This window comes from Erinaceus europaeus, chromosome 13 (assembly GCF_950295315.1).
Source record: "Erinaceus europaeus chromosome 13, mEriEur2.1, whole genome shotgun sequence".
Lineage (NCBI taxonomy): Eukaryota > Metazoa > Chordata > Mammalia > Eulipotyphla > Erinaceidae > Erinaceus > Erinaceus europaeus.
The window spans coordinates 35,337,297-35,364,651 of record NC_080174.1 but is presented as its reverse complement, the minus strand read 5'-3'; the positions used below and the strand labels follow the sequence as shown (position 1 = coordinate 35,364,651).

Genomic DNA, 27,355 nt, shown 5'->3' with positions numbered 1-27,355 from the left:
AGACCAAGTTAGTTAAAATATATTGATTTTAAACTAATTTTTATCTCAGACTTTAAATGTAAGTTAATTTTACCTTTATGAGAATTATGTTGAAAACCTTTTTCATTTAACTTTGCCTGGTAAGAATGTAGCTTTAAAGTTACATTTTTAACCTTAAAGTTAATGTTTACCAAACTTCAAACACATACATAAACATGGTCTTCAATAAACAAGGAGAAAAACTTTTGTTAGGAAAACATGTCATTTTAAACACGAATTTAGATCTGTACTGTCTTAGTTTGGGGGGTGCATTGTCCAGTGGTGGCTTCTTGGGCAGCTTCACTTCCAGGAACTGCAGAGTGCCATCACTGCACGTATGTCTGCGTATTTTAGCTCCTCTGCTGTCAGCTGAGCTGGAGATCTCAGCCAGGGGGCCCAGTCCCGGCAAGGAGCCCGCAGTCTCCGGGTGGTCCGGGATCTCCCCAGACTTCAGAGCAGGATGGCGGGTGGGCTGGCCGTGTAGAAGGCGTGGGCCGAGGTGCCCCGGGGTGGGGGCAAGGATGAGCTGCAGCTCTGTCCACCATGCCTGCCACCTTGCTCCTGGTGGCCGAGCAGCACAGAGGGAGTCTGTACCCAGCGCCCCGCATCACGCAGTGGCGAGCAGGCTCCAGCAGGCCAGCGGTGGGCGGAAACCAAAGTGTGGCCCATAGTGAAATGTTCCAGAGACAGAGAAACTGTCTCATGAAGAAAGAGTAGAGGCTTTTAGAAATCTCTCCATAAGTAGAAAAGCAGCCCATAGTGGATAGGTAGCCAACCGTCTTTACTTACCTGGGGGATGGACAGGTTAGGTCCCAGGTTGTGGCACCATATGTCAGTTAAGTTCATGGCAGCATCAGGAACTCAGGAAGTATGTCTGATAGGGGGCGGGGAGAAGCAAGAAGCACAAAAAGGCAAGGACTAAACCAAAATCTCCCGGAGGCCACAACATCAAGCAATGTAACAGAAGGGATCCCAGAAGCAGAACTAGAAGCATACCAACAGTTTTGGATATAAGTAAAAGAGATGAGCAGAGCATTAAATCAGGTAAGAGTTAAATTGTCTCGTATAACAACAAAAAGCATAGACATGAACAATTTAGGGCTTGGATGACAAATCTATGAATGATTCAGTGTCCCAGGAGCTATATTTTTGTTCTTTCATAAGATCTTGCTTTTTTAAAAAATTATTTAATAATGGTCTATGACCATAGGATAAAAGGGATACAATTCCACACAATTCCAGCCATCATAGGTCCATATCCCAATGCCTCCATTGGAAGCTCTCCTATTTTTTATCCCTCTGGGAGCATGAACCCAGAATAATTATGGGATGCAGTAGGTGGAAGGCCTGGCTTCTGTAGCTGCTTCTCTGATGGACATGAACATTGGCAGATTGATCCATACTCCCAGCCTGTCTGTCTCTCTAGGGGAGCAGGGCTCTGGAGAGGTGGGGTTCCAGGGTACATTGGTGAGGTCATCTGTCCAGGGAGGTCAGGTCACATCTGCAACTTGGTGGCTGAGAAAACATAGATATAAAGCAGAACAAATTGATTAATAATCAGTAATATAAAAGTAAGACTATATGGAAGATGAGATTTGAGGTCTCCCATTTTGGAAAAGACTAGTAGATTATTTTAGATATATTTCAAGGGGCTCATGACTATTAATTTTTGCTGTAGCCTGACAGCTAACATGCAGGTAGGCTAAAGGGTATTGTCTGGGGAGATGGTGTCAGTGTTGGAAATAGAAAGCTAGATCAGGGAAGAGAGTAGCTCCCAAATGTGGGAAAAGTATATAAATATTATAAACTGTAAGCCCCATCAATTTGATCTGGGGCCCATATTCATCACAGGAGTCTGTGTAACCTCTGCATCCCTGTAGGTTTGAGCTCACATTCTGTGGTCATGGCTAGGAACATTCCAGGCTGCACTAATTTCAGGACCCATCTTCTTCGAGTGGCAGAATAGGTTGACCCAACCTCCCTTTGGAGAATGGGGCAGACCCTACCAATGTAGACCCACATTGAGGGCAAGGTCCTGTAGAGATCCACAAGAGAGTCCACTATGTTGTTCCTCATGGAGATGACCAGTGGCAGTGGAGAGAGAGATCTGTTAGAGGTCTAGGCCCAACATGTATATGTGGGAATCCCAGGACTTCCTGACTAGGGCCCTTGATGATAGGGTGGCCTGGTGACCAAAAGAGCCATCGTTAAAGTGTGCCGGTCTCTTGGTCTTGTCTTTTAAATCTCAAAGTAGAGGTGTTCAATGCAACTCTTGCTCTGATATCTCAGGAAGATGTAGGGAAAAATAGTGGGAACCCAGTGCATGATGGGAGAGGAGAACCTAGAGTGATAGCAGAAGTGCTATGCAAACCTTGTATCCACATGACAGTAACTGTCCTGTAAGTCCTTACTTGCTTAATTTTAAAAAAATCCAAAAGATGTATGCATTTAGGAACATTTCCCTAACGCACCAACCAAAAAACAAACTTGTCTGGACATGAGTGTAGTCACATTGCTACTTCTGCAGGCAAGAGACTTCAAAATGTCCTTTTTTTTTTTTTTTTCCTTCTTTCACCTCCCCACCACCACCACCACAAAATCAGACCTTTTTTTAAAAAAAAAACTTTTTAATGTTTATTTTCCTTTTTGTTGCCCTTGTTTTTTATTGTTGTTATTGATGTCATCGTCGTTAGGACAGAGAGAAGTGGAGAGAGGAGGGGAAGACGGGGAGAGAAAGACAGACACCTGGGGACCTGCTTCACCGCTTGTGAAGTGACTCCACTGCAGGTGGGGAGCTGGGGACTCTAACCGGGATCTTTTAGCCAGTCCTTGCACTTTGAGCCATGTGTGCTTAACCCGCTGTGCTACTGGCCAACTCCCAAAACCAGGCCTTTTTTTTAAGTGCAAAGAGTAAATATTGGGCAGAAGAAAGATGGAAAAATGAACAAATATTTTTGCCCAAGAAACACTGAACTAAGTACTGGGATTCTAAACTGGGAATATCAGGATATGAGATAGATAGGACATGATCCTGGACCTTAACTACAGTCAGTAATCCTTACTATCATCATTAAGATGAAGTAATTCAGAGCAGTCTGCTGGTGAGGCCTGGATGTAATCCCTGGCACTACATATATCAGAGCAGTGCTCTGAGCTCTCTCTTTGAAAAAAAGATTCTGCAGTTCGCTTCAACTTTCTATTATTCTATGTAGACAAATAGATTTACTCCCCACTTTACACCACAGATGTTCTGTCCCTTTCTACTCTGACAGAACTCCATGCCTGAAAACTTTTTAAGATTAAACATACATTAACAAATGAAATGTATTTTCTCAGGCAAATTTCCCTTTCAGTAGATAATTAAATCTGCATAGCTATTACTGGATCTGATATCTCTCAGGAAATAGGGAAGTTGACCCATTTGGGTAATTACTAGAAATCATTTCACTGTGCTTTAATACATTTGGACCCAGGACCTGGGGATATGACATAGTGGTTCTGCAAAAGATTTTCATGCCCAGGCTCTGACCCAAGTTCAGTCCCCATCACCACTATAAACCAGAGCTGATCAGTGCCCTGTCTCTTTCTGTATCTTTCAGCATTATTTAAAGATTTTTTAATTAAAGATAAAGCATTTGGATATAAGAGGATACTATGTTTAAATATAGTATCTTTAAAATAACCTTCAGAATAGTAAAGTTGTTAGGTTTATTGGACTCTCTGGCACAGTAGTAACAAGATAGGTTCCTGGAAAAAGCAATTTCCTTTTTTGAGTCTCACTTTGCTTATCTCCAGGATCTCTGTCTGCTTCATGAGCACCAGGAAGTTGTAGGGGGTCAAAGAAGGTGAACTTACAGATGCCAAAGGCAGGTGTGACTCCATCCTATCTTCTCCTTGGTGCTCCTTAACAAAAGTGGATATTTCCTTGAGGCAAGCATTATATGAAGGTGAATAGTACAGTGTCTTAATTTGAGTGATTGTTGGTCAATAAATACAGGTTTATTGGTAAGATAGTCCAGATGGCAAAATTAAACTGACAGTTTCTCACAAATACTGTGAGTCTCCACTGACACCAGGTAGTCTGCAGTGTTCTTACAGGAAACTCATTTTATAAATTAGTATTAAAAGCATTATCACAATCCCTGATACCATTACCTGTCAGTCTCCACAGCGTGGGGAAAAAAAAAAAAAAAGAAGGTATATATTTCAGTAGTCAGTGCATTAGCAGATCTGATATAAAGAGAAGGAGCCACTAAAAAACAACTCTTATCTCCATTCCAATTCTGGGCAATACAACCCTAGATTTTCTAAGTTCCGTCTGCAACAGGGTCTCAGAAGCCTGACCTTCGGTTAGATGTTTTAATATCAGGTGGAGAAATGCATAACTAAGTTCATGAGTGATCTGTGGAAAAACTGGGGAAAGGGAGAAACTATTAGCTCACACTCTTCTTGTTGAGGACATAGTTTGTTGTTTGTGGAGCAAGAACACAGTACATGTGTAACTTTACCACTCCCAGGGTGACTTTTTCATTCAGATATAGAGAAGGGAAAGATATAGTACTGAAGCTTCCTCCAGTGCACTCCAGTGTGGTGTCAAGACTTGAACCTGGGTCCAGTACATGACAAGGCATATGCTCTCTGGCCCAACAAATTTTTTTTTAATTGCCGCCAGGATTATTGCTGGGCTCCTGGCCAACGCTACAAATCCACCAATCCTGGCAGCCATCTTTCCCATTTTTTTTTCTATTTTATTTGACAGGACAGAGAAATTGAGAGGGGAGGGGGAGATAGGGAAAGAGAGAGAGATACCTTCATACCTGCTTTACCACTCATGAAGCATCCACCCTGCAGGTGGGGGAGGGGGCTTAAACCTAGGTCCTTGTTCTTATATGTGCCTTAACTGGATGCTCCACTGCCTGCCCCCCACCAACAGTAGTCTTTAGACATAAAAATAGCATGGTATGTAGGTTACTTAAAGACACCAATTACCTTATTATGCATAAATAGTCATGAGACTTTTTATGCTAAAGGGGGTAAAAACTGGGAGACTTGACATAATTGGTTTTAATTTAAAAAAAAAATTTCCCCATTGCTTCCAGGGTTATTGGGTCACCATGACTACACAGAGTCCACCACTCCTGGTGGTGGGTTTATTTATTTATTTGTTACAGTAAAATATCAGCAATAGTCAAATGAAACTGCAAACCATTTTTATTATGAAGAAGTACACATATGTTAGAATATTAAATCCAAATAGAATAAATCTGATTTTAAATGGATGCATATAAAAACTATAATCTCCAAGTGGTAATTTTTTATCATTTTTGCACAATGTAACAACACCGAACACATTATCTCTTCAAGTGGGAGAAGTACTACAGAATTGTAGGTAAGATGTGAATATTGTGTAATTGTGAATTACTGGTTACAATTAACTATAATGAACTGTACAAAGTCTCTAACCATTCTTTGGTTAAAGAGAGAAGTTAACTGTATCAAGTAGACTTTCTTTTCCTGGGGCTTCCCATACTCCTTGTCAATGTGCTACTTTCTGTGAGAACTTGTCCTGCCTTATGGCTTTGGAACAACCTTTCAGATGTCTTAGTTCAGTCTTATGTCTGGTATTTCCAAGTTGTATTTGTTCTTAAAAAACCATTAAAATAATGGCTTTCTTCACACTTCCCTACTCCACTTAGATCCAATTCAGTGGTCTTTTTCCTGAGTCTTTTTGTGAACCAAACTTAGCTGTGGCCCTACCTTCATCATTGTCTATCTCTACAAAGATTGAGTAGGACTGAGTGAATGAGGCTAGACCTGACACTTTTTAATACTGGCCGCTGCCTCAATTGTAGTTTGAGGGTCAAAACATTTGTTGGAAATGTCACCATAGTTTCCAGTTGACAAGATTAAAACACAAGAACACTGCTAGTTGGCTTTCTCAAGACTAGTTTGTAGTTAGCTATTTAAATACAACTCATGTGTCCATATAAATTCTACAACAAAGCAATCAGACCTCTGTCTAGTGTATATAACTGAAAACAAGTAGGAAAAAAAGTACTAGGAAGATAGCATAATGGCGATGCAAAAAGACTCTCATGACTGGGGCTCCTAGGTTCTAGGTTTGATCCCCATCACTATCATAATCATCCAGAGCTAAGCAGTATTCCATTAAAAAAAAAAGTTTTACTCCCAACTATTAAGGTGGATACCATTTATTCATTCCTACAGAATGAAGGTTTTCTTTGTTTAATCCTTGAATGTGTCACTCTGTAGCTTTGTCTCTCCTTGTTGTGTTGCACTTATTACCACCTCTGAAAGGGGGTTCTGGAGTTGGGGGGGAAAGGTCCCTGTCTCAACACATTCAAAGTATTTGAGGTTGTGGCACTCACACACTGAGGATGTGAATCTTCTTGAGTATTTTTGGAGACAGAACTTAATAAAACACTTGAGAACCAAAAAACTCAATTCAACTAAATTCAACACAATGCAAAGACATGAGGTGATGACCAAGAAGAGGATGAAGATGGTTTTCTCGGTGGCTTTGGAGATGAAGCAGTCCACAGTATTGGGACAAGGCTTCAAGTCACACTTCATGAGGTAGGGAACACTAAAGCCATCATAAATCTTGTAAAATAAAACCAGGAAGCCAATTTCAAAGCCAGTTTTGACAATGAGGCTGACAAGGTAAGTGTACCACAGGCCCCCATCCATTCTACCTGTGCTGACATAGAGTTTCTTTCTGTGCCTTTTCTCTCTACCTTCTCTATAAGCTACGTGCAGAACCACCAGAAGTGAGGGTGTGGAGACCATGATTAGTTGTATGGCCCAGAGTCTGACTTGAGAGATGGGGAAAAAGTAGTCAAAGCACACATTTTCACAACCAGGCTGCTTAATGTTGCACTCAAATTCTTTCTGCTCGTCTTTCCACACGTGCTCTGCTGCCACTATGTAGACCAACAACCGGAAGACAAACACGACAGCCAGCCAGATCCGGCCAATTCCAGTCGAGTATTTATTTACTCCACTTAGGAGGTCTCTGAGAAACATCCAACTCATGGCTTAGGTTCAAGAGAAGACAAGACTCTGCAAAAGAAACCAGTTTTATTTTTTTCTGTTCCACTGATGATTTTTTTTTTCCTAGTTCATTGATATTATCACACTTGATTATGGAAGATAAACTTCAAATTTCACAACTCTGTTAAGTTCTAAGGATCTTATTAGATATGCTCACCTTTATATAAGGAGATAAAGCTCATACGTGAAATATAGATTCCCATACCCAGTATAATTTGCAGTTTGGTTCATCTCACACTGTCCCATGGCTAAAAAAAATCCTAGTTTATTATGTCTAAGGGTGGATGGATTTTGTTGCTAATCCACAATTTAGTATGAATCCCAGTTGTACTTCGTGCCTTAGATATTCCTCACATGCCAGTTTCTTAAAACTGTGGTCTCAAGGAGTCAGGTGATAGCCAGGTTAAGCGCATGTGGTGCAAAGCGCAAGGACCAGCATAAGGATCACAGTTTGAGCCTCGGCTCTCCATCTGCAGGGGGTCACTTAACGGGCAGTGAAGCAGGTCTGTCTTTTTCTCCCCCTCTCTGTCATTCCCTCCTCTCTCCATTTCTATCTGTCCTATCCAACAATGATGACAACAATAGTAACTACAGCAATAAAAAGAATCAAGAGCAACAAAAGAGAATAAATATAAAACACAGTAGTCTCTGTTTACCTTCCCTAATTTATCAAGTTTTGTGGTCCTAGAGGTGGCACAATGGATTAAACAATGAACTTTCAGTTATCCCATTACCAGAGTGATGTTCTAATCAATCTCTCCCTCTCCTCCCTCTCCCTCTCCCTCTCCCTCTCAATGTTTGGGTTGAGAAAAATAAAATAATGGTTATGCAAGTGAATTTCATGCCTAAATCTTTAGAGTCCCAGATTTAATCTCTGTAAGCCAGAGCTGAGCAGTATTGTGGTTAAAAAAATAATTTTGGGATATGGAGATCTGGTGGTGGGAATTGTGTGTTGTACCCCTCTTAACCTATGGTTTTGTTGATGTCTCCTTTTTAAAATAGATATAAATAAATAAAATAAAATACTTTGTTAGTGCCCCTCCCCAATTATTAAAGGCTCTTCCTTGCCCTTAACTCCTCTCACATCCCATTTCACACATCAACAGCTAGCCTTCAGTGTGACTACAGTTTGATAGTGAAAAGTGAGACTTTCTAATATAAACTTCCTCAAACCTGTACACCTTCATCCCTCTAGAGATAGTTACATTCATAACCAACTCACTTCTATCCAGTTGGGAAGGAGACAACTGTCTCTTTTTACCTCAAAATTATCATTGTAACTATACATCCCATTCTTGTTCTACCTATTTTCCCTTTTCTGCATTGTCTTTAAGCTCCTCCTTCTATCCCATTCTCCTCCACATTCAGATGCACTTAAGTATCCAATTTTAGTGGTGAAAATCTTCATAGCTTATCCTTCTAACCACCTTTTTGCCTGCATTATTTCTACTTTTCTAATCACTATTTGTTATCACTAAATCATTATCACTTCTAGCTGCCTGTGTCACACACACACACACACACACGAAAGGACCAATACTTCCCACAGTGCTGTAGCACTCCCATGTGATGTGTCAAGGGATTGAACTTGGGCCAATAGGAACTGTCATGCTAGTCCCCTTCAGCCATGATTTGCTCCTTAACTCTCTGAATTTAGTTTTTCTGCTTACCATTATGTTTGATTTTTCACACCAAAGTAAACACTGACTATCAGTTTTTGATAGCTCTGATCTCATCTAATGTTTGTGGAAATTGTTGCTTACACTTGAAAATCACCCTAGTCTTCTATACCATCATTTTTATTTTAAATGAATTTTTTTAATTAAAATCTTTATTTGTTGTTGGATAGAGACAAAATTTGAGAGAAGAGGGGGAGGTAGAAAGGGAAAGAAACAGACACCTGCAGGCCTGCTTCACCACTCATGAAGCTTACTCCCTACAGGTGGGCACCAGGGACTTGAATCTGGTCCTTGTGTACTGTGCACTTAGGTATACCACTGCCTCCCCCCTTAAATATATTTTATTTATTTTTGATGAAAGAGGTACAGGGAGAAAGATACAGAGACCAGAGCACTGTTCAGCTCTGGCTTAAGGTGGTGCTGGGGATTGAACCAGAGGCATATCTACTTTCTGAGTATTCTCCTTTTGTTCATGTTGTCTTGAGTTTCTTTGTCCACCTACTAACAGTTCTGTTCTCTACTTGTTGCCTGCCCATATCCCATTTTCTCTGGAAAATTCCCATTATTTCCCATAGATTTATCTCATGATTTTGCATTTCTGACTCTCAAATCTTGGATTTGTTCCTACACTTCCCTATCTCATGGTCTCCTGGTTATTATGTAAATAATTCCAGCATTTCAAATTTGTTGTGTCTACAGCTAAGTTTATTATCTGCCCTGCCCTTTGTTATTGATTTGTTTTTGTTTTTTTGCCTCCAAGGTTATTGCTGGGGCTCAATGCCTGCATTACAAATCCATTGCTCCTGGAGGCTATTTTTTGCCCTTTTTGTTGCCCTTGTTTTTTTTTTTTTATTTTTATCGTTGTGGTTATTAATATTATTGGATAGGACAGAGAGAAATCGAGAGAGGAGGGGGGACAGAGAGGAGGAGGGAAAGATAGACACCTGCAGACCTGCTTTACCACTTGTGCAGAGACCTCCTGCAGGTGGGTAAGCAGGGGCTTGAACCAGGGTCCTTGAGCTGGTCCTTGCGCTTTGCACCATGTGCACTTAACCCACTGTACTACTTACTGCCTGACCCCCTGATGTTCTTATCTTGTTGAATGACATCAACAACCCAAAAGTACTCAAGTTGGGAAATTTGTATTTATCCTGAACACTCTCATGATATCTTTTTTTTTTCTGGCACCAGGGAATGCACCCAGGCCTTCAGACATATGTGATACCATTGTTCAGCAGCCTTCCTAGGCTATTTTTCATTATTTTAGAAAATGAATCACCTCTCACCTCCTCTTATGATCTTTCTAAAAACTGCTCCTTGTTTCAATTTCTAGCACTACTATAAGCCAGAGCTAAGCAGTGTTCTGGAAAAAAAAACTAAAGGAAGAAAGGAGCCAGGTGGTGGCACACCTGGTTGAACATACATTATAATGAGCAAGGACCCAGTTTCAAGCCTTCATCTCCATCTGCAGTGGACGAAGCTTCCAGAGCCATGAAACAGGGATGCACATTGTCTCTTTCTCTCTCCCTCTCTAAGTCTCCCTTCCCTCTCAATTTCTTTTTTTATATTTATTTATTCCCTTTTGTTACCCTTATTGTTTTATTGTTGTAGTTATTGTTGTCATTGTTGGATAGGACAGAGGGAAATCGAAAGAGGAGGGGAAGACAGAGAGGGGGAGAGAAAGATAGACACCTGCAGACCTGCTTCACCGCTTGTGAAGTGACTCCCATGCAGGTGGGGAGCCAGGGGCTCAAACCCGGATCCTTACTCCAGTCCTTGCACTTCACGCCACATGCGCTTAACCCGCTGTGCTACCGCCTAACTCCCCCCTCTCAATTTCTATTTCTATCTTAAATAGATAACTAATTTATTTTAAAAAGAAAAGAAACTACCCTCTAACAACATGAGTAAAAACCAAGGTAAGGGATAAAGGTAATATAGAAATAAATTGTTTACCAGTTGGTTCCTCTGATTCCTTCAAAATCACCTTCAAATTCATTAGTCAATGCTGAAACCTCTCCCACAAGTTTCTCCTACTACTTTGCATGTCTATTCTCAGCTCTTACTAGTACATCCTCAGTGCAATTTAATTCTCTCCTCTTTCTGGCACTTTGTTTTAATCTGGTCTTATAACTGCACTCAGTGTGATGGCCCCTGACTTTGGTGTGTTGCATTCACTTTGTGCTCAGTGTCCTTTTCAGTATTTTTTTTTTTCTTTGTACCAGAGCACTGCTCAGCTCTGGCTTATCATGGTACCAGAGACTGAACCTGGGACTTTGGGGCCTTAGGAAAGAATATCTCTTTGCATAACTATTATGTTATTTCTTCCACCCTAATTTTTAGTACTGTTGAGTTAGTCTCTCAGTTATCCTGAAAAATGGTGTGGTGGAGGGGATGTGTATGTGTGTGTAGTGGTGCTTTTGTTCTGTCAAATAGTAAAGCAGACTTCAAAAAATGAAGCCAAGTAACCAAAGTCACAGAATAAGATCAAAGCAGGATTCAAATTCAATATCCATTTGAAAAAGGGTCCTATCACTCAACAATGACACTTGTGACATTTTGGGACTGTATTCTTTGTTGTAGCAGCTGTCCTTTGCACTCATTGTGAGCTATATAGCAGAATCCCTGATCTCTCTGCTAGCCAGGTGCCTGTCGGGACACCACACCTCAAATTTTGAAGGAATTTGTGGCATCAGAAAAATGTCTCCTCTGCCCCACTTTCTCAAGGGAGGGTAGGTCAGCCATTCAAGGAAGGCTGGTCCTGAAATGACTGCAGACTAAAATATTCTGAGCTGTGACTATAAACTATAAACAGAGCTCAGACCTACAAGGACTCAGAGGTTACACAGGCTCCTGTGCTAAATATGAATATACATGGGCCTTGGGTCAGACTGATGTGGTAAATAGTTAATTATATTTATATACTTTCTCCACATTTGGGAGTTACTCTCTTCTTTAATCCAGCTTTCTAGCCCTGTTCTCAACTCTGACTACATCTTCCTAGATGGTATTCTTAATCCACCTCCATGTTAACTATCAATCTCAAGCAAAAATTATTCGTCGGGGCCAAGCAGTGATGCACCTGGTTGAGCACACATGTTACAGTGCACAAGGACCCAGGTTGAAAACCCTGGCCCCCACCTGCAGGGGGAAAGCTTTGCGAGTGGTGAAGCAGGGCTGCAGGTGACTCTCTCTCTCTCTTTCTGTCTCTGTGTGTGTGCGTGTGTATGTCTCTGTCTCTCTCCCTCTCTCTTCCCTCTTGATTTCTGGCTGTCTATATCCAGTAAATAAATGAAGATAATTTTTTTAAAAATTACTCAAGTCATAGTCTCCTAAAACAGACTTCCTAGCTTCTTGCCACCATAAAATTTCTATGCTCACCTGCTCTATTTCTACTTTTTGGTCCCTGTGTATTAAACATTTATCCCAGTTTCATATCTTAACTGCCTTTTAGATACCATGATGCAAATGCCACTATGATTCCATCCTGACAGCCCTGGGCAGACCTCACCAATGTGTCTCCAAACCTCACCTCTCCAGAACCCTATACCACTAGGGAAAGATAGAAAAAGGCTGGGGGTATGGACTCAACTGCAATGCCCATGTCCAGCAGAGAAGCAATTACAGTAAACCAGAACTCCCTTCCACCTTCTGCACCCAAAAAGAATTTTTCCAGAGAATGACATTAGTAAAGATGACTAAGGGGGCTCTGAAACCTAATCCCGTCAGGACCCAGAAAGAGAAAAGGGAAAGAGAGAGAGAGAAGAGAAGAGAAAAGAGAGGAGAGGGGAGGGGAGGGGAGGGGAGGGGAGGGGAGGGGAGGGGAGGGAAGGGAAGGGAAGGGAAGGGAAGGGAAGGGAAGGGAAGGGAAGGGAAGGGAAGGAAGGAAGATATGCAAAGCAGAATCTGACTTGAGTTTGGAGTATGGTACCAAAGTGAAAATCTCTGGGTGGAGGGTGAAAGTATGTTCAGCATCACTAGGGGTGGGGGGGAGGGTTGGGACTTTGGTGGTGGGTAAGGTGTTTACATACACTCCTATTAACTTGTAGTCAAAGAAAGAATAAAAAATTTTTAAAAAGAAAGAGACAGACATTTGGAAATAGTAATAGGTATAGGTGTGACTTAGAAGAGAACCCCTACACATATGGACATCTAAATTTTTATAATGGGGCCCAAAATATTAAATGAAGAAAGGAGAGTATCTTAACAGATGGTGTTGGGAAAATTGGGTTGACTACAATAACGTGCTGTTTTGTTATATGCACAGCTCAAGTTTGAACCTGCCTTCCACTGCACAGACTTCAGTGTTATGGTTAATTTCCCTCTTTCTCTCTCTACTTCTGTTTTACAATCTATTTTTAATATTTATTTATTTATTTATTGGATAGAGATAGCCAAAAATAGAGAGGGAAGGGGTGGTAGGGAAAGAGAAAGAGAGGCACTTGTAACATAGCTTTATCACATACAATATTTTTCCCCTGCAGGTGGGAACTGGGGACTCGAACCCAGGTTCGAGTATAACATATGTGTTCAACCAGGTGTGCTACCATCAGGTCCCCTGTCTTACAACCTGAAAAAGTCAGCCTGGAGCAGTCAAGACTGGAAATAAAACAAAACAGAAAAAAAAAATTATGAAGATTCAATCTCATGCCATGTATTTCTCTGCTTCTTTAAGAAGTACATTTGAGATGGAGAATAATTGTAGATGTATTTTGACCTTGTGAATAATTTGTTTCCCAAGGTTTCCTCTGTATTTTTAGGTTTATGATATTAAAATGTTTGGTCTAGCAAAAAAAATTGGGTTGAAACATGCAGAAAAATTAAACTGAACCACTACATCTCACCAGAAACAAAAATATACTCCAAATATATGGTAGACCAGAGATATCAAATAGTTAAGAGAAAAATTTTCGAGGAACTCTTTTCCATCTAAATTTCATAGACATCTTTAAAAATACAAGTTCAATTGCAAGGAAGATTAAAACAAAGATAAACCAATGGGACTACATCAAATTGAAAAGCTTCTTCACAGCAAAAGAAACCATTATCCAAACAAAAAGACTCCTCATAGAATGGGAGAAGTTTTTACATGCCATAAATCAAATATGAGGCTAATAATTAAAATATATAAAGAGCTCACCAAACTCAGCAACAAAAAAAAGCAAATGACCCAATTCAAAAGTAGGGAAAGGGTATGAACAGAATATTCACTACAAAGAGATACAAAAGGCCAACAGACATATGAAAAAATACTCCAAGTAACTGGCTGTCAGAGAAATGCAAATAACAACTATGAGATACCACCTCACTCCTGTGAGACGTATCAGAAATGGAAGCAATGAAAAAATGCTGGAAAAGTTGTGGGGACAAAGAATTCTTCCTACACTGCTGATGGAAATGTAAAGTGTTCCAGTCCCTATGGAGAGCATTCTGAAGAACCCTCCCAAGGCTAGAAATGGACCTTCCTTATGACCCAGTAGTTCTTCTCCTAGGGATATATCCAAAGGAGTCAAACATCTAAAAAGATCATGTGTACTCCTATGTTTATAACAACACAGTTAGTAATAACCAAAACCTGGAAAAAGACCAGGTGTCCAACAACAGATGAGTGACTGAGAAAGTTGAGATATATATACACAATGGAATACTAAGCTATTAAGAATAATGAACCCAGGAGACCTGGTGGTAGCACAGTGGGTTAAGGACATATGGTGCAAACAGCAAAGACTGGCATAAGGTTCCCAGTTCGAGCCACCGCCTCCCCACCTGCAAGGGGGTTACTTCACAAATGGTGAAGCAGGTCTGGAGGTGCCTATCTTTCTCTCCCTCTCTCTGTCTTCCCCTCCTCTTTCAATTTCTCTCTGTCTTATCCAGCAATAACAACAACAATGCATAACAAGGGCAACAAATGGAAAAAATGGCCTCCAGGAGCAGTGGATTCATAGTGCAGGAACCGAGCCCCCGTGATAACTCTGGAGGCAAAAGAAGAAGAAGAAGAAGGAGAAGGAGGAGGAGGAGGAGGAGGAGGAGGAGGAGGAGGAGGAGGAGGAGGAGGAGAGGAAGAAGAAGAAGAAGAAGAAGAAGAAGAAGAAGAAGAAGAAGAAGAAGAAGAGAAGAAGAAGGAGAAAGAGAAGGAGAAGAAGAATGAACCCACCTTTACCTTGTATGGAGCTAGCAGGAATTATGTTAAGTGAGATAAGCTAGTAGAAGAAAGACAAGTATGGGATGATCCCACTCATAAATAGAAGTGGAGAAAAAAAGAACAGAAAGGGAAACACAAAATTTGTGTTTGAGTTTGGAGCATTGCACCAAAGGGGGAAAAAAAAACTCTGGAGGGAGGAGGGAGAGGAAGGGCAGATTTTCAGCTCCACTATGGGGGTAGGGATACAGACCTTTGGTGGTGGGAATGGTGTTAATATACACTCCTATTAACTTATAGCCTTATAAATCTCTATATAATCAATATGAGAGAGGAAAAACAAATTAAATGTCTGAAAACTTTTGATGAATAGACCCCAGTTCTGAGTATATATTCCTTCAATCTAAGCACTTAAGATTTCAAGTTAGTAACCTAATTGAATTTTAACACTAGGCTTAAATTGTTCATGCATTTCTAAAAATTACCTTTTTTTGAAATATTGAATCACCTATTATCTTAGACCAGGGAGACCAGAAACAACTGGCCTTGTTGGTATATAAGATATAGTTCTTTGTATATAGTATTAAATGACATAAATCATGGTGAGGTTTTGTATGGTACAATAAATCCAAACCAAGGGATTTTCAAAGTACACTAACTTCCCAAATAACTTGATTATAATAATAACTATCTATTGCCTTCTTAAATTCTAAGACAGCAAGAAACCTTCCTCATTCTCTATAAACCCATATTTCTCCCAGTCCTGGAACCTCTGGGACTTTGCTCATTTCCCTTCATTCATCCTTTTATTAGTCCATCCCACTTGATAATGCATCTGCTGATCTCAGCCAAATCAAGGCAACCAGTGCCACCTTGACATGCTTCACTTTAGACTCCAGCTCCAGTACTCTGATGGGACCTTTCCTAGGTCATAAGGCTCCTTACATCCATTTCAGGTGGCACACTTCCTAACAAAGTTACAGAAGATAGACATAGGCCAGGGCCCATGAGATAGGGCACATGTGCACATGTATCCATAAGTTAGGGGAAATATATATATACCTTAAAGTAAAATTGTGCAATGGTCTGCAGTGACTCAGTAAGTAAGTAAAAGTACTTAATCAAATAGTTTCTACTTAGACCTAGATAGCCTCTTCACCTGCTTCCTATTCCCCTTCCCTCAATCATTCTAAGGCTAACCTTGTCAGATAAATTAAGAACTACAAAAGATGGATAAGGGCAAGAGACTGGCATACTTTACTGATGGCTTTTTTTTTGGTCACACCAGGGCACCCCATCATCCAGGGACCTAGTCAGGGAATCCTGGGATTCCCACATAGAATGGACCTAAACCTCTAACAGATCCCTCTCCACCATCATTGGTCATCTCCATCAGGAACAAAGTCATAAACCCTCTTGTGGGCCTGTACAGGATTTTGCCCTCAATGTAGAACAACAAGGGTAGAAACTGCCCACTCTCTGAAGGGAGGCTGGGTCAACTTAATCTGCCACTTGAGTAGGAAGATTGGTTCTGAAATGAGTGCAGCCTAGAATGTTCCTAGCTTTGACCATGAAATGTGACCTCAAACTGACAGGGATGCAGAGATTACACAGGCTTCTGTACTAAATATGAATAGACATAGGTCCTATTGGTGGAGTTTGCAGTTAAGGGTAATTATATACATTTCCTATATTTGGGAGCTATTCTCTTCCCTGATCCAGCTTTCTAGTCCTTTCTCCAGCTATGTCACCATCTCCCCAGACAATACTTTGGGTCCACCTGCATGTTAGCTGTCAGATTCATGCAAAAACTAGTAAAGCCATGGGCCCCTTGGAATTTACCTAAAGGAGACCTACTAACTTTTTCCAAAATGGAGACCCCCAAATTTTCATCTGCGGTATTCTTGCCTTTAGGTTCATGATTAGTCAAAAATTTGTTCTACTCTATATATTAACTCTTTTTCAGCTACCATGTTCCAGATGCTACCGTGATGCTAGCCTGACTTCCCTGGGCAGACAAGCCTACCAATATGTCCTGGAACCCTGCCTCCCTGTCCCACTGCCTGCTCTGTCCCACTAGGGGAAAATACAAACAAGCTGGAAGTATGGATCGACCTGCCAACCCCCATGTTCAGTGGGTAAGCAATTACAGAAGCCAAACCTTCCACTTTTGCCACCCCATAATGATCCTGGGTCCATATTCCCAGAGGGATAAAGAATAGGAAAGCTTTCAAGGGAAGGCATGGAATACAGAGTTATGGTGGTAGAATTTGTGTGGAATTGTACCCCTATTATCTAACAATCTTGTTAATCATTAAATCACTACTTAAAATTTTAAAAAAGCAAGAAAGAGGGCTGTGGGGAATGGGCCCACTGTCCAGGAAGTCCAGGCCATTGTTTCCATGAGAGTATGAGCAGGTTGACCCTGAATTTACCCCCTTTTTAAAAAATTTTTTATATATTTATTTTATTTATTTATTCCCTTTGTTGCCATTGTTTTTTTTTGTTGTTGTAGTTATTACTGTTGTTGTCATTGTTGGATAGGATAGAGAGAAATGGAGAGAGGAGGGGAAGACAGAGAGGAGGAGAGAAAGATAGACACCTGCAGACCTGCTTCACCGCCTGTGAAGCAACTCCCCTGCAGGTGGGGAGTCGGGGCTCGAACCGGGATCCTTATGCCGGTCCTTGTGCTTTGCGCCACCTGCGCTTAACCCGCTGTGCTACAGCCCGACTCCCTTACCCCCTTTTTTTTAAGGGGGAGAAGTTAGGCAGGTCCCTCTTGACCTCATGAACTTATGATGGATGGGCTGCCCCAGATGGGGCTACCTTTCTATACATGCTACTTCATCCCCTTAAAACAAAGGCCATGAATTACTGTGAATGGCTGACTTGAAACCCACCGCAAATATCCTGATTTTACTCAAATGCTCCCTTCCCCACTGCCCTGAAGTGCCTGTAATTTACCCTCAGAGAAAAATGCATTGTGAGTTCATGACCAAGCATTATATGGTAACTTTCCAGTTGTGATCAAATACTTTGTAGGTCAAGATGTAACTATGCATTGTGTTTGGGTTAATGATTACCTCAACCTTCTCTCTGGACTATGGGTATATCTGCTTGCTTGTATCCCTCAATAAATGAGACGACCCTCAGAAGCTTCTCCCAGGGCTGACTGGCTGTGTATATCTTTCCATGCACTACACCCTCGTCACCAGAGCCACCCTGTGACCCCCAGGGGCCACTCTGATCCCTGCCGCCAGTGGCCAGGGAGGCAGGGGACTCAGAGCAACCTGCAGAGGGCAAGGGCATAGAAAAATGGGCAAAAATACAGATAAACAGATAGATAGGTAGATAAATAGTTATAGAATAGTAATCCCATATCCATGACCTTGGAAGAACCACAGTAGTTTCCAGTGGCGAAAACAGGGACACAGAATTCTGGTGGTGGGAACAGTGTGGAACTGTACCCATGTTTTCTTATAAATTTGTAAATATATATATATCCTGTAAATTTATATATTGCAAACATATCCTGGAGAGATGAGGCAAAGTCCCTGGTTGGAAACCATCGCTTTTAACATTCTTTGCTAATCAAAAGGGGTGAACTAGAGCTCCAGGTCTGCCATTGAGAAATGTTATTTCTTGGGTAAAAATCTTGCCATTTCAGGTTCTGCTTTGTATTTGAAAACTACTTGCTTTCTCCATAGACACATCTAAAAGAGATCTTGGAAATGATGATGTGGGGGAAACAGGGTTAAGAATATTGGATACACCAATGTGCCCTGGAGCTCCACTTCCCCAGAGCCCTTCCCCACTAGGGAAAGAGAGAGACAGGCTGGGAGTATGGATCGACCTGTCAACACCCAAGTTCAGTGGGGAAGCAATTACAGAAGCTAGACCTTCAACCTTCTGCATCCCACAATGACCTTGGGTCCATACTACCAGAGGGTTAAAGAAAAGGAAAGCTATCAGGAGAGGGGATGGGATACAGAGTACTGATGGTGGGAATTGTGCAAAGTTGCACCCCTCTTATCCTATGCTTTTGTCACTGCTTCCTTTTTATAAATAAAAAAAATCAAAAAAAAAAAAGAAAATTGGGATATTGTTAGACCACCACACCTGTTGAAGCTGGTCACATTAACTCTTACAGAAGGGACAATATCTTGTGAGCCTTCATCTGGAGCCCTGAGGAGATGGCAGAAAGTTAAGGTGTGTTTTCATAAAAAACAAAGATACATGTGCACAATGCCCTATTCATCAGGAAATGAATATTTCAGTGTCCTTGGTTTTCAGAACACACATAAAATTGTATTAAATAAAAAGTTTCCTCAAATCCACCTGGAAAGTTGATGTCTCTATGAATTATTAAAACAATGTCCTAAGGATTAAAAAGGAAGGTGGAGGAGGTATTAAGTTTCCCTCTGACATGTGTCACTGGGCACCTGTCCATATGACGCAAGAGGATATTTATGCAATGTTACAAAGCATTTGAAAATACCCTGTGGGGCACTATAAAGAAGGGAAGAAAGAAAGAATAGATTCAGGTGTCAGTAGCACACCTAGTTGAGTACACACATTACCAGGTTCAGGAAATTCATCACCATAGCCAGATAGTAGGGCAAAGCACAGTTAGTGAATCTGACTTTTCTACCACCAGGTTAAATGTCTGTTATAATCATTTGATTTTACTTATGCCATGAAACAATTTTTCACCTTTTTTTTTTTTTGCCATCAAGGTTATCACTGGGGCTTAGTGCCTACACAAGGAGTCCATTATACTTGGTGGCATTTTTTTTTCTGCCTTTAAAATTTTTTTTTTAAAGAGAAATAGAAGGAGGGAAGAGAGGGAGTCAGGTGGTAGCTCAGCAGGTTAATCACACATGGTGCAAAGTGCAAGGGCCGGTGTAAGGATCCTGGTTCAAACCCCTGGCTCCCCACCTGTAGGGGAGTTGCTTCACAGGCAGTGAAGCAGGTCTGCAGGTGTCTTTCTCTCCCCTTCTCTGTCTTCCCCTTCTCTATCCATTTCTCTCTGTCCTATCCAACAACAACAACAACAACAAAACAATAAGGGCAACAAAAGGGAATAAATAAATATTTAAAGAAAAAAAGGAAGAAAGAGAAAGACACTTGCAGTACTGCTCTACTGTGTGTGAAGCTCCTTGCATCTCCACCCCACCCCCATCCCTAACTTTTAGCTACCAATTGCCTCCACAGTCCTGGGCCTTGAAACCAGATCCTTGGATCCTTGTACATGGTAAGTGTGCATTCTACTTGCTGTGATTTATTTAGCCTCCCCTGTAGGTAAGGAGAAGAAAGAGATCCAGTACCTGAAGAACTGCTTTATAAGTCAGTCTTCCTAGAATAGGAAGCTATCAGGGGAGGGAAGGGGATACGGAGTCCTGGTGGTGGGAACTTTGTGGAACTGTACCCGTCTTATCCTATGGTCTTGTCAGTGATTTATTCATTTTATAAATAAAATTAAAATGAATAAATAAATAGAGAAAAGGGGGAAAATAAGTCAGTCTTCCTGTGCTGGTATATTTGGATATGTCTGTGAGAGTTGATTCGACTTGGGGTGAATTACACCCCTAAGCTTCTGACCCTCCAAGACTGAATACCAGGGCTCTGTCCTCTCTTTTTTTATGAGGAGCATGAATGAACCCCCATATCATAAATGAGCAATACCACTGAGTCACCTCCCTGGCCTAGTTATTTGTTTTAAGGTTTATTTGTTTGTTTCTGGATAGAGGCAGAGAGACATTGAGAATGAAGAGGGAGATAGAGAGGGAGAGACAGAGAGACACTTGCAGCTTCTCCTCTGCAGGTGGGGACTGGGAGATTGAACCTGGGTCCTTGTATAGCACATGTGTTTAACCAGGTATAGCACACAGCCCAGCCCCTCAGTTATTTTTCTTTCAATTCTATGTTGAGGGAGGGAGACTGATGAGCTCCACCTGCCTCCATCCTTGGTGCTCTCATATGGTGCCTCACGCCTGCACTCCACCCACTGAGGCATCTTGTGGGCCTCTGCCCATCCTTCCCATTGCAGCAACTCCTCCCCACACAGGAGGCTGCACTATGTGTTTCAGGCACCAGAAAACAAGCAAGCCATCCTTCCAAGTGGCCTCTCCCTGGTCTGCATGGACCTGCTGCCTAAGCAGCTCTGGACTGCCAGGAACTGGAGGGCTGCTTTGTAGTTACCTAAAGGAGATATTTTGAAACTTGCTAGAGAGGTACTGGATTCTTAGTTGCCTTGCAGACCATCAGTGACAAGACCAAAAAATAATATATAAATAAATAAATAAGCCTCCAAACACATCAGTCCATCTTCCTTCCTTTCTTCCTCCCATTTTTCCTTCCTTCCTCCTTCCTTATGCCCGCCCTCCCTCCCTCCTATCCTTCCTTCTTTCTTTCCCTCTATCCATCCCTCCCTCATCTGTTCTTTTTTCTTCTTGCTTTTCCTTTCCTTCTCTATGTCTCTCTGTGTTGGGAACATGTGTAAGCCTGATAGAGCTTTGGGAGAACCACCCCCATCTTTGGATGGAGGTCTGAGAAGATAACCTCTTGGTAAGTCTCTCTCAACCGAGGTGAGCATAAGGGGGGAAACTCACACTTGGTTCTTTCCTTCTTGACTCTCAGGCCCACAGAAACCCTAGTACTTCCCTCTATTAACTGCAGGCCACATGGCCACAGATTCACTTATTCAAAGTCACCTTCTGATCACAGAAGAACACACCTTATCACACACTTCATCACACACCTCAGACCCCAGACAAGAGAAATTCCAAACTATATGGCCTTTTGATATCCATCTTCTTTCTGTCTCACCCTACGGGTTTAACCCCTATGCTTCTCTCTAATACCTTTGGATAATTAAGTTGCTTGTGTCATGGAGAATAACTGTCTTGCCTGTCATACCAGCCCCCTACCTTAGGGGCATGCTGACCGTTAAGAAACCTGTAATTTCTGTCATATTTCAACAATAATTAACTTCATTGCTTTTCTATTTAACTCATGTCCACTTTGCTAATAAACGGACTCTAGGATTCTGGGATTCTAGGACAAGGATTCTAGGCACACTAAGACTCCCCTGGTGTCTTTTACTTCGTGCCACCCCTGTCGTGAGCGAGAAAGAACCAGCCTGTTACCTTTCCCCTGGAGACCACCCAGCCGGAGAGAGAGATACCCTGAAATCCCTGTCTCTGTCTCTCTTTGTCTCTGTATCTGTGTGTGTGTGTGTGTGTGTGTGTGTATGTGTGTGTTTCTTTGTGTAGCATTTGGGGAATGAACTTAGGATCTCACAGATACTTGGTAACACTTAACAATTCAAGGTGCTCCCATGTGGTTCTGGGATTCAAAGCTGGGGTCGTGTACTGGTTAAGGTATGAACTCTACCATCTCCTTTCACTTCATAGTAAAAACTCTAATATTGATAACGTTTGGCCATTTTCATAACATCTCATAATCTACCCCTTGCCTCTATCCTCTGAGGTGGGCAAGCTATTAGTGTCACTCTCAATTTAGAGATGAAGACATGAAACCCAGAAAAGGAGGAGACTTCTCCATGACTCCCAGTAATCAGTAGAAAATTCAGCCACAAAACCCAGGGTCTACATAACATGTCTTTAGTTTTCCCTCAGTATAGCATTTCTGGTTCATTCATAATTCTGCCCAATCTGCATTAAAATAATTTAACTCCTGCAGAAAAGAATTTTCTCTCAAGAACCTCCTTCCCTGATCAGGCACTGTAACCCCTTGTTTGAACACATGGTACTTCAGTTTTAGAGATGGCCTATTTGAAATAATTGCTAATGCAAAGTTTCTGAACCTGCAATTTGTAAACCTTAGGAGTCTGTTATGATAGTGTCAAGGATCTATGAAATGTATGTATGCATGCATTTTTTATCATTTTAAATGAACAAACAATGCTTATGACTAGATCATAACCAAGAACTTGTCACAAGGTTTCACCACTAATATTTTCCAGGGTTTGGCAGACTGCATGACTTACAGACTAAATCCAGTTTGCCACCTGTTTTGTAAACAGATCCACACAGATTTTGTGGATACAGCCTTATTTATTGGCTATTGACTTTGACTGCTCTCAGGCAAGAATAGCAGAATATTTGCATCTGAGAGAGTATGACCTTCAAATTCTAAATATTGCAGCTAGAGCTATAACTCAGATGTTAAGGGTACATGTCTTGCCATGCAAAGATTCAACTTTGAGTTCCAGTACAACACGGAGACACTCTGGCATCAGAGGAAACTTTGATGTTTTGGTGTTTCTTCCTTATTCAGTCTGTTTCTCTACCTGAATAATAATAATAATAAAACAACCTGAGCAATGAACTTGTACATACTAAGGATTGGACTCTGGAAAAACAAAAATCTCTAAATATTTACTGCCTGTTGCTTTGTAAGAAAAAAAAGAAGAGAAAAGAAAAAAAAGAAAATGCTGATGCTTGATATTTAATTGTATTTAAAATCATATTGAGGGGTCAGTTGGTTGTGCACTTGGTAGAGAGCACAAGTTGCATTGCTCAAGGACCCAGGTTCTAGGCTCTAGTTCTTGCCTGTGGGGGACGCTTCACAAGTGGTGAAGCAGGTCTGCATGTGTCTCTCTTTCTCTCTCCCTCTCTACCTCTCCTCCCCTTTCAATTTCTCTCTAATCTATCAAATAAAAGGAAAGGGAAAAAAATGACTGCCAGGAGTGGTGGATTTATCATGCAGGCACCAAGTCCCAGAGACAAATCTGGAGGCAATAAAGAAAAAAGATGATATTGAGCCACTGGAAAAGTAGCTCAACTGGTAGAGCAGGAGACTTGTGTCTCTGATTTTCCTGGTTTAACCCCCCAATATTGCATATACCAGAGTACTGCTCTGGCTTCTGCCTCTCTATCTCATGACAATCTCTCTCATAGGTAATAAAGTTATTTTTAAAATAAAATCATATTAGAGGCCAGGTGGCAGCATACCTGGTTAAGCACTCACATTACAATGCACAACTCAGATTCAAGCCCTTGTAGGGGAAAAGCTTCATGAGCTGCAGATGTCTGTGTCTCTCTCCCTCTCTATCTCCCCCTCTTCTCTCAGTTTTTCTCTGTATCTATCCAGTAATAAGTTAACAAATACATACATTTTAAAAATAATAAAATAATATTGAAACCAGGATTTTCATTATCTGGTTTTATGATTTAAAAATACATTGTGGGCTACACTTAAAAGAAATGGGAATAAAACCATGGTGAGTGAGTAACATGGATGAAGCTGCTGGTATAATGAATGGAAAAAAGTGAAGGAAGAACTCATCATTACCCATGATCCCACAGCAAAGACAAGCCTACTTGAAAAAGTCTGAGTTTCTGCAGTTAGTTTCATTTTTTAAATTTTAAACATACATTTAAAAAATTAATTACTTTTTTAGGTAGAAGCAGAGAGGAATTGAGAGGGAAGATGAGATGGGGAGAAGAGAGGAGAGAGAGAGAGAGAGGCTTACAGATTATTCCACTGCTTCTCTTCCTGCAGATGGAGAGCAGGGGCTTGAACCCAGCTCCTTACACACTCTACCAACTCTTTGCACAGCTCTACCAGGTGTGCCACCACCTAGTCCTAATCTTAGTTTCTTAGCAAGTAGTGATTTAAGCATCTTTTGTTCTGTTTTAATTTTCTAGAATTCAGAACTTTGATTTTTTTCTTTTGTAAACATAGATGCATAAGAGCCTTGAGTCTAAAAGTTATCCTGTAAATGTACAATCATTTTGCTTCACATTTTTAGGAGTTACATGTGCCCTACACTGGGCTGGCAAGATAGCGCACCTGGAAGAAACTGTACCCACCTAGTTACACATGTGATTCAGGTTTGAGCCCAGCCAGGGATTCACTGTGGCATCTTGCCCTCTCTCCTTCTGTCTTTCTATTTATCTGAAAAATGGAAATTTAGAGTGGTGATGCCCCAGTGGCAAATAAATAAATACCATTAAAGTGAGAAAAAAACCTTCAACTCTGAGGGTTCATGAGAAACACCAAGTAGAATCCTATACATATATATATATATATATATACTTATGTATAGCGCCAGGTATGTTTGTCTCCTATGCTATTAAAGACACTGTCATTTCTAGGGGCTTCCCTTTTAGCAAATGTGCTAACAGTCACACAGAAAGGGCCACTGAAGAGACCCCGGCTGTCCCTCTGCATCCTCCTCATTCTATTTATTCAAGAATAAGCCTCCAAAATCTCTCAAGTCAAACCCATGTTCCAAACAGGCAACTTCATTTAGAAGTAACATATCCAGAAGTGACATCTATGAAGCAGCACCAAATTGAACAGCAGTATGTCAAAGTATATAATAATTAAGATTACTTTTCTCACTGAAACTTCAGAAGGAGATAATGACCCATTTATAAAAATGACATTTTCCCACTAAGTAAATAAATCCTATCATACAAGAAATATACTTAACTTACCTCTAGACACAGATGTGGAGATTTAGAAAAGATTCAGCTAGTTGCTTGTTCAATTAAAAACAATCATGTACTGATTGTATTATTTCCCTGAGAGGGAGGTGGTGCTTTAAACTCAGGAACACAGAGTCTAGTGGTTTCCAAGGTAGTATAAGCCAAACAGGTGTAACCTGATCATTTGTTTTGGCTCATAACTAGATGAGATTCTCTTCTCTCTGCTGTTTATAATATATATAAATAGAATTGAAACTGAAACAAAAATTCAGTGTCACTCACATATACATAGTTCATTAAACTCCCTTAAAAAATACCAAAAAAAAAAAAAAAAAAAAACCTTTTGTCATCTAACAAAGAAGTTATAACAATGAGAGTGTTTCATCCCTTAGATGATTTTCCAAGGTAATTTATCAAAGGCTACCTACAAAAAAACTACAATACAAAAGAGCAATTCAAATGAAAGTACCTTTGATGAGCTTATTTATAACTTTACTTCATGGCCCATTCTTAGAAATCCAAAGGGAAATGACATAAAAATAACATAAAAGCAACCACATCCCCAAATCCAGGAAGCTACTAACAGATACTTTCTATGTATATAACAGATGAGAGAGATAAGGGTGGGATGGGACACAGTCTTTTGGTGGTGGGAATGGTGTTTATGTACACTCCTATTAAAGTGTAGTCATATAAACCACTATTCAATTAATATGAAAGGGGAAAATTGATCATATGTCTAGAACTTTTTAAAACACAGTCTGAGTCTTTTTAATACATAGGCTGAGTCTTTGATATGTAGACTCTCAAAAGCCTAGACCAGGGAGAACAGAAGCAACCGGTGGCACCGCTATATACAAGATGCTGGGTATTATACAGCAAACCCTAAAAAAAGGGACTTTTCAAAGTTAACCCAATTACCAAATAATGTGATGATAACAACAACTATCCGTTGTCTTCTTGAACCCTGACAGCAAGAACATCACATTTCCACTATAGAGCCTATATTTCCCCCAGTCCTGGAACCTTAGGGTGGGGCACACTTTCCTGCATGCTTCTCTCAATTCATATCAAATAATATTGCACCTGCCAATTGCAACCTAATCAATGCAATGAGTGCCACCCCAGCATGCTTCACTTCAGACTGTGTCCAGAGACTTCAGGTGTGCAATGACAACCCTTCAGCTTCATCACTCAGGTGAGACCGTTCCTTTCATGGTATTCTCTAATTCCATTCCAGGTGTTGCACTCCCCAATAAAGTCCCCAAACCTAGATATAGACCAGGTCCCCTGAGATAGAGCATATGTTCACACATGTCCATAAACCAGGGAAAAATATATACCTGAAAGCAGAAGTACACAAAAGTCTGCAGAGAGTACCCCCCCCAACACTTCATCTGCACTATTCCAGCCTTTAGGTGCATGATTGTTGAACAATTTGTTTGGCTTTGTATGCTAACTCTCTTTTCAGCCACCAGGTTCCAGATACCAGCATGATGCCGACCAGACTTCCCTGGACTGAAGACCCCACCAATGAATGTGTCCTGGAGCCCTGATTCCCCAGAGCCCCACCCTACTAGGGAAAGAGAGAGGCAGACTGGGAGTATGGATCGACCAGTCAACACCCATGTTCAGCAGGGAAGCAATTACAGAAGCCAGACCTTCCACCTTCTGCAATCTACAAGGACCCTGTGTCCATACTCCCAGAGGGATAGAGAATGGGAAAGCTATCAGGGGAGGGGATGGGATATGGAGACCGGGTGGTGGGAAATGTGTGGAGTTGTACCCCTCCTACCCTATGGTTTTGTTAATGTCTCCTTTCTTAAATAAATAAATAAATAAATAAATATAAAGAAAGAAAATGTAAAATAAAAAAATTAAAAGAACGCGTGTTACCTTGTATGAAGACCCAAAATTACACTTCTATACCCACCTGCAGAGGGAACATTTCACATCAGTAAAGCAATGCGGCTGGTGTCTTCCTC

General features: G+C 41.0%; 1 protein-coding gene across 1 annotated transcript; it reads right to left on the bottom strand.

The window, feature by feature from the left end:
• Positions 1–5,205: 5,205 nt before the first annotated feature.
• GJB7 (gap junction protein beta 7) lies at positions 5,206–25,919 on the bottom strand. Its single transcript, XM_007528737.3, has 2 exons — positions 25,380–25,919; positions 5,206–7,101 (listed from the first exon to the last, which is right to left on the bottom strand). Exon 2 carries the CDS (start codon positions 7,072–7,074, stop codon positions 6,265–6,267), a length of 810 nt encoding a protein of 269 aa, XP_007528799.1. The 5' UTR covers positions 7,075–7,101; positions 25,380–25,919; the 3' UTR covers positions 5,206–6,264.
• Positions 25,920–27,355: the final 1,436 nt, after the last annotated feature.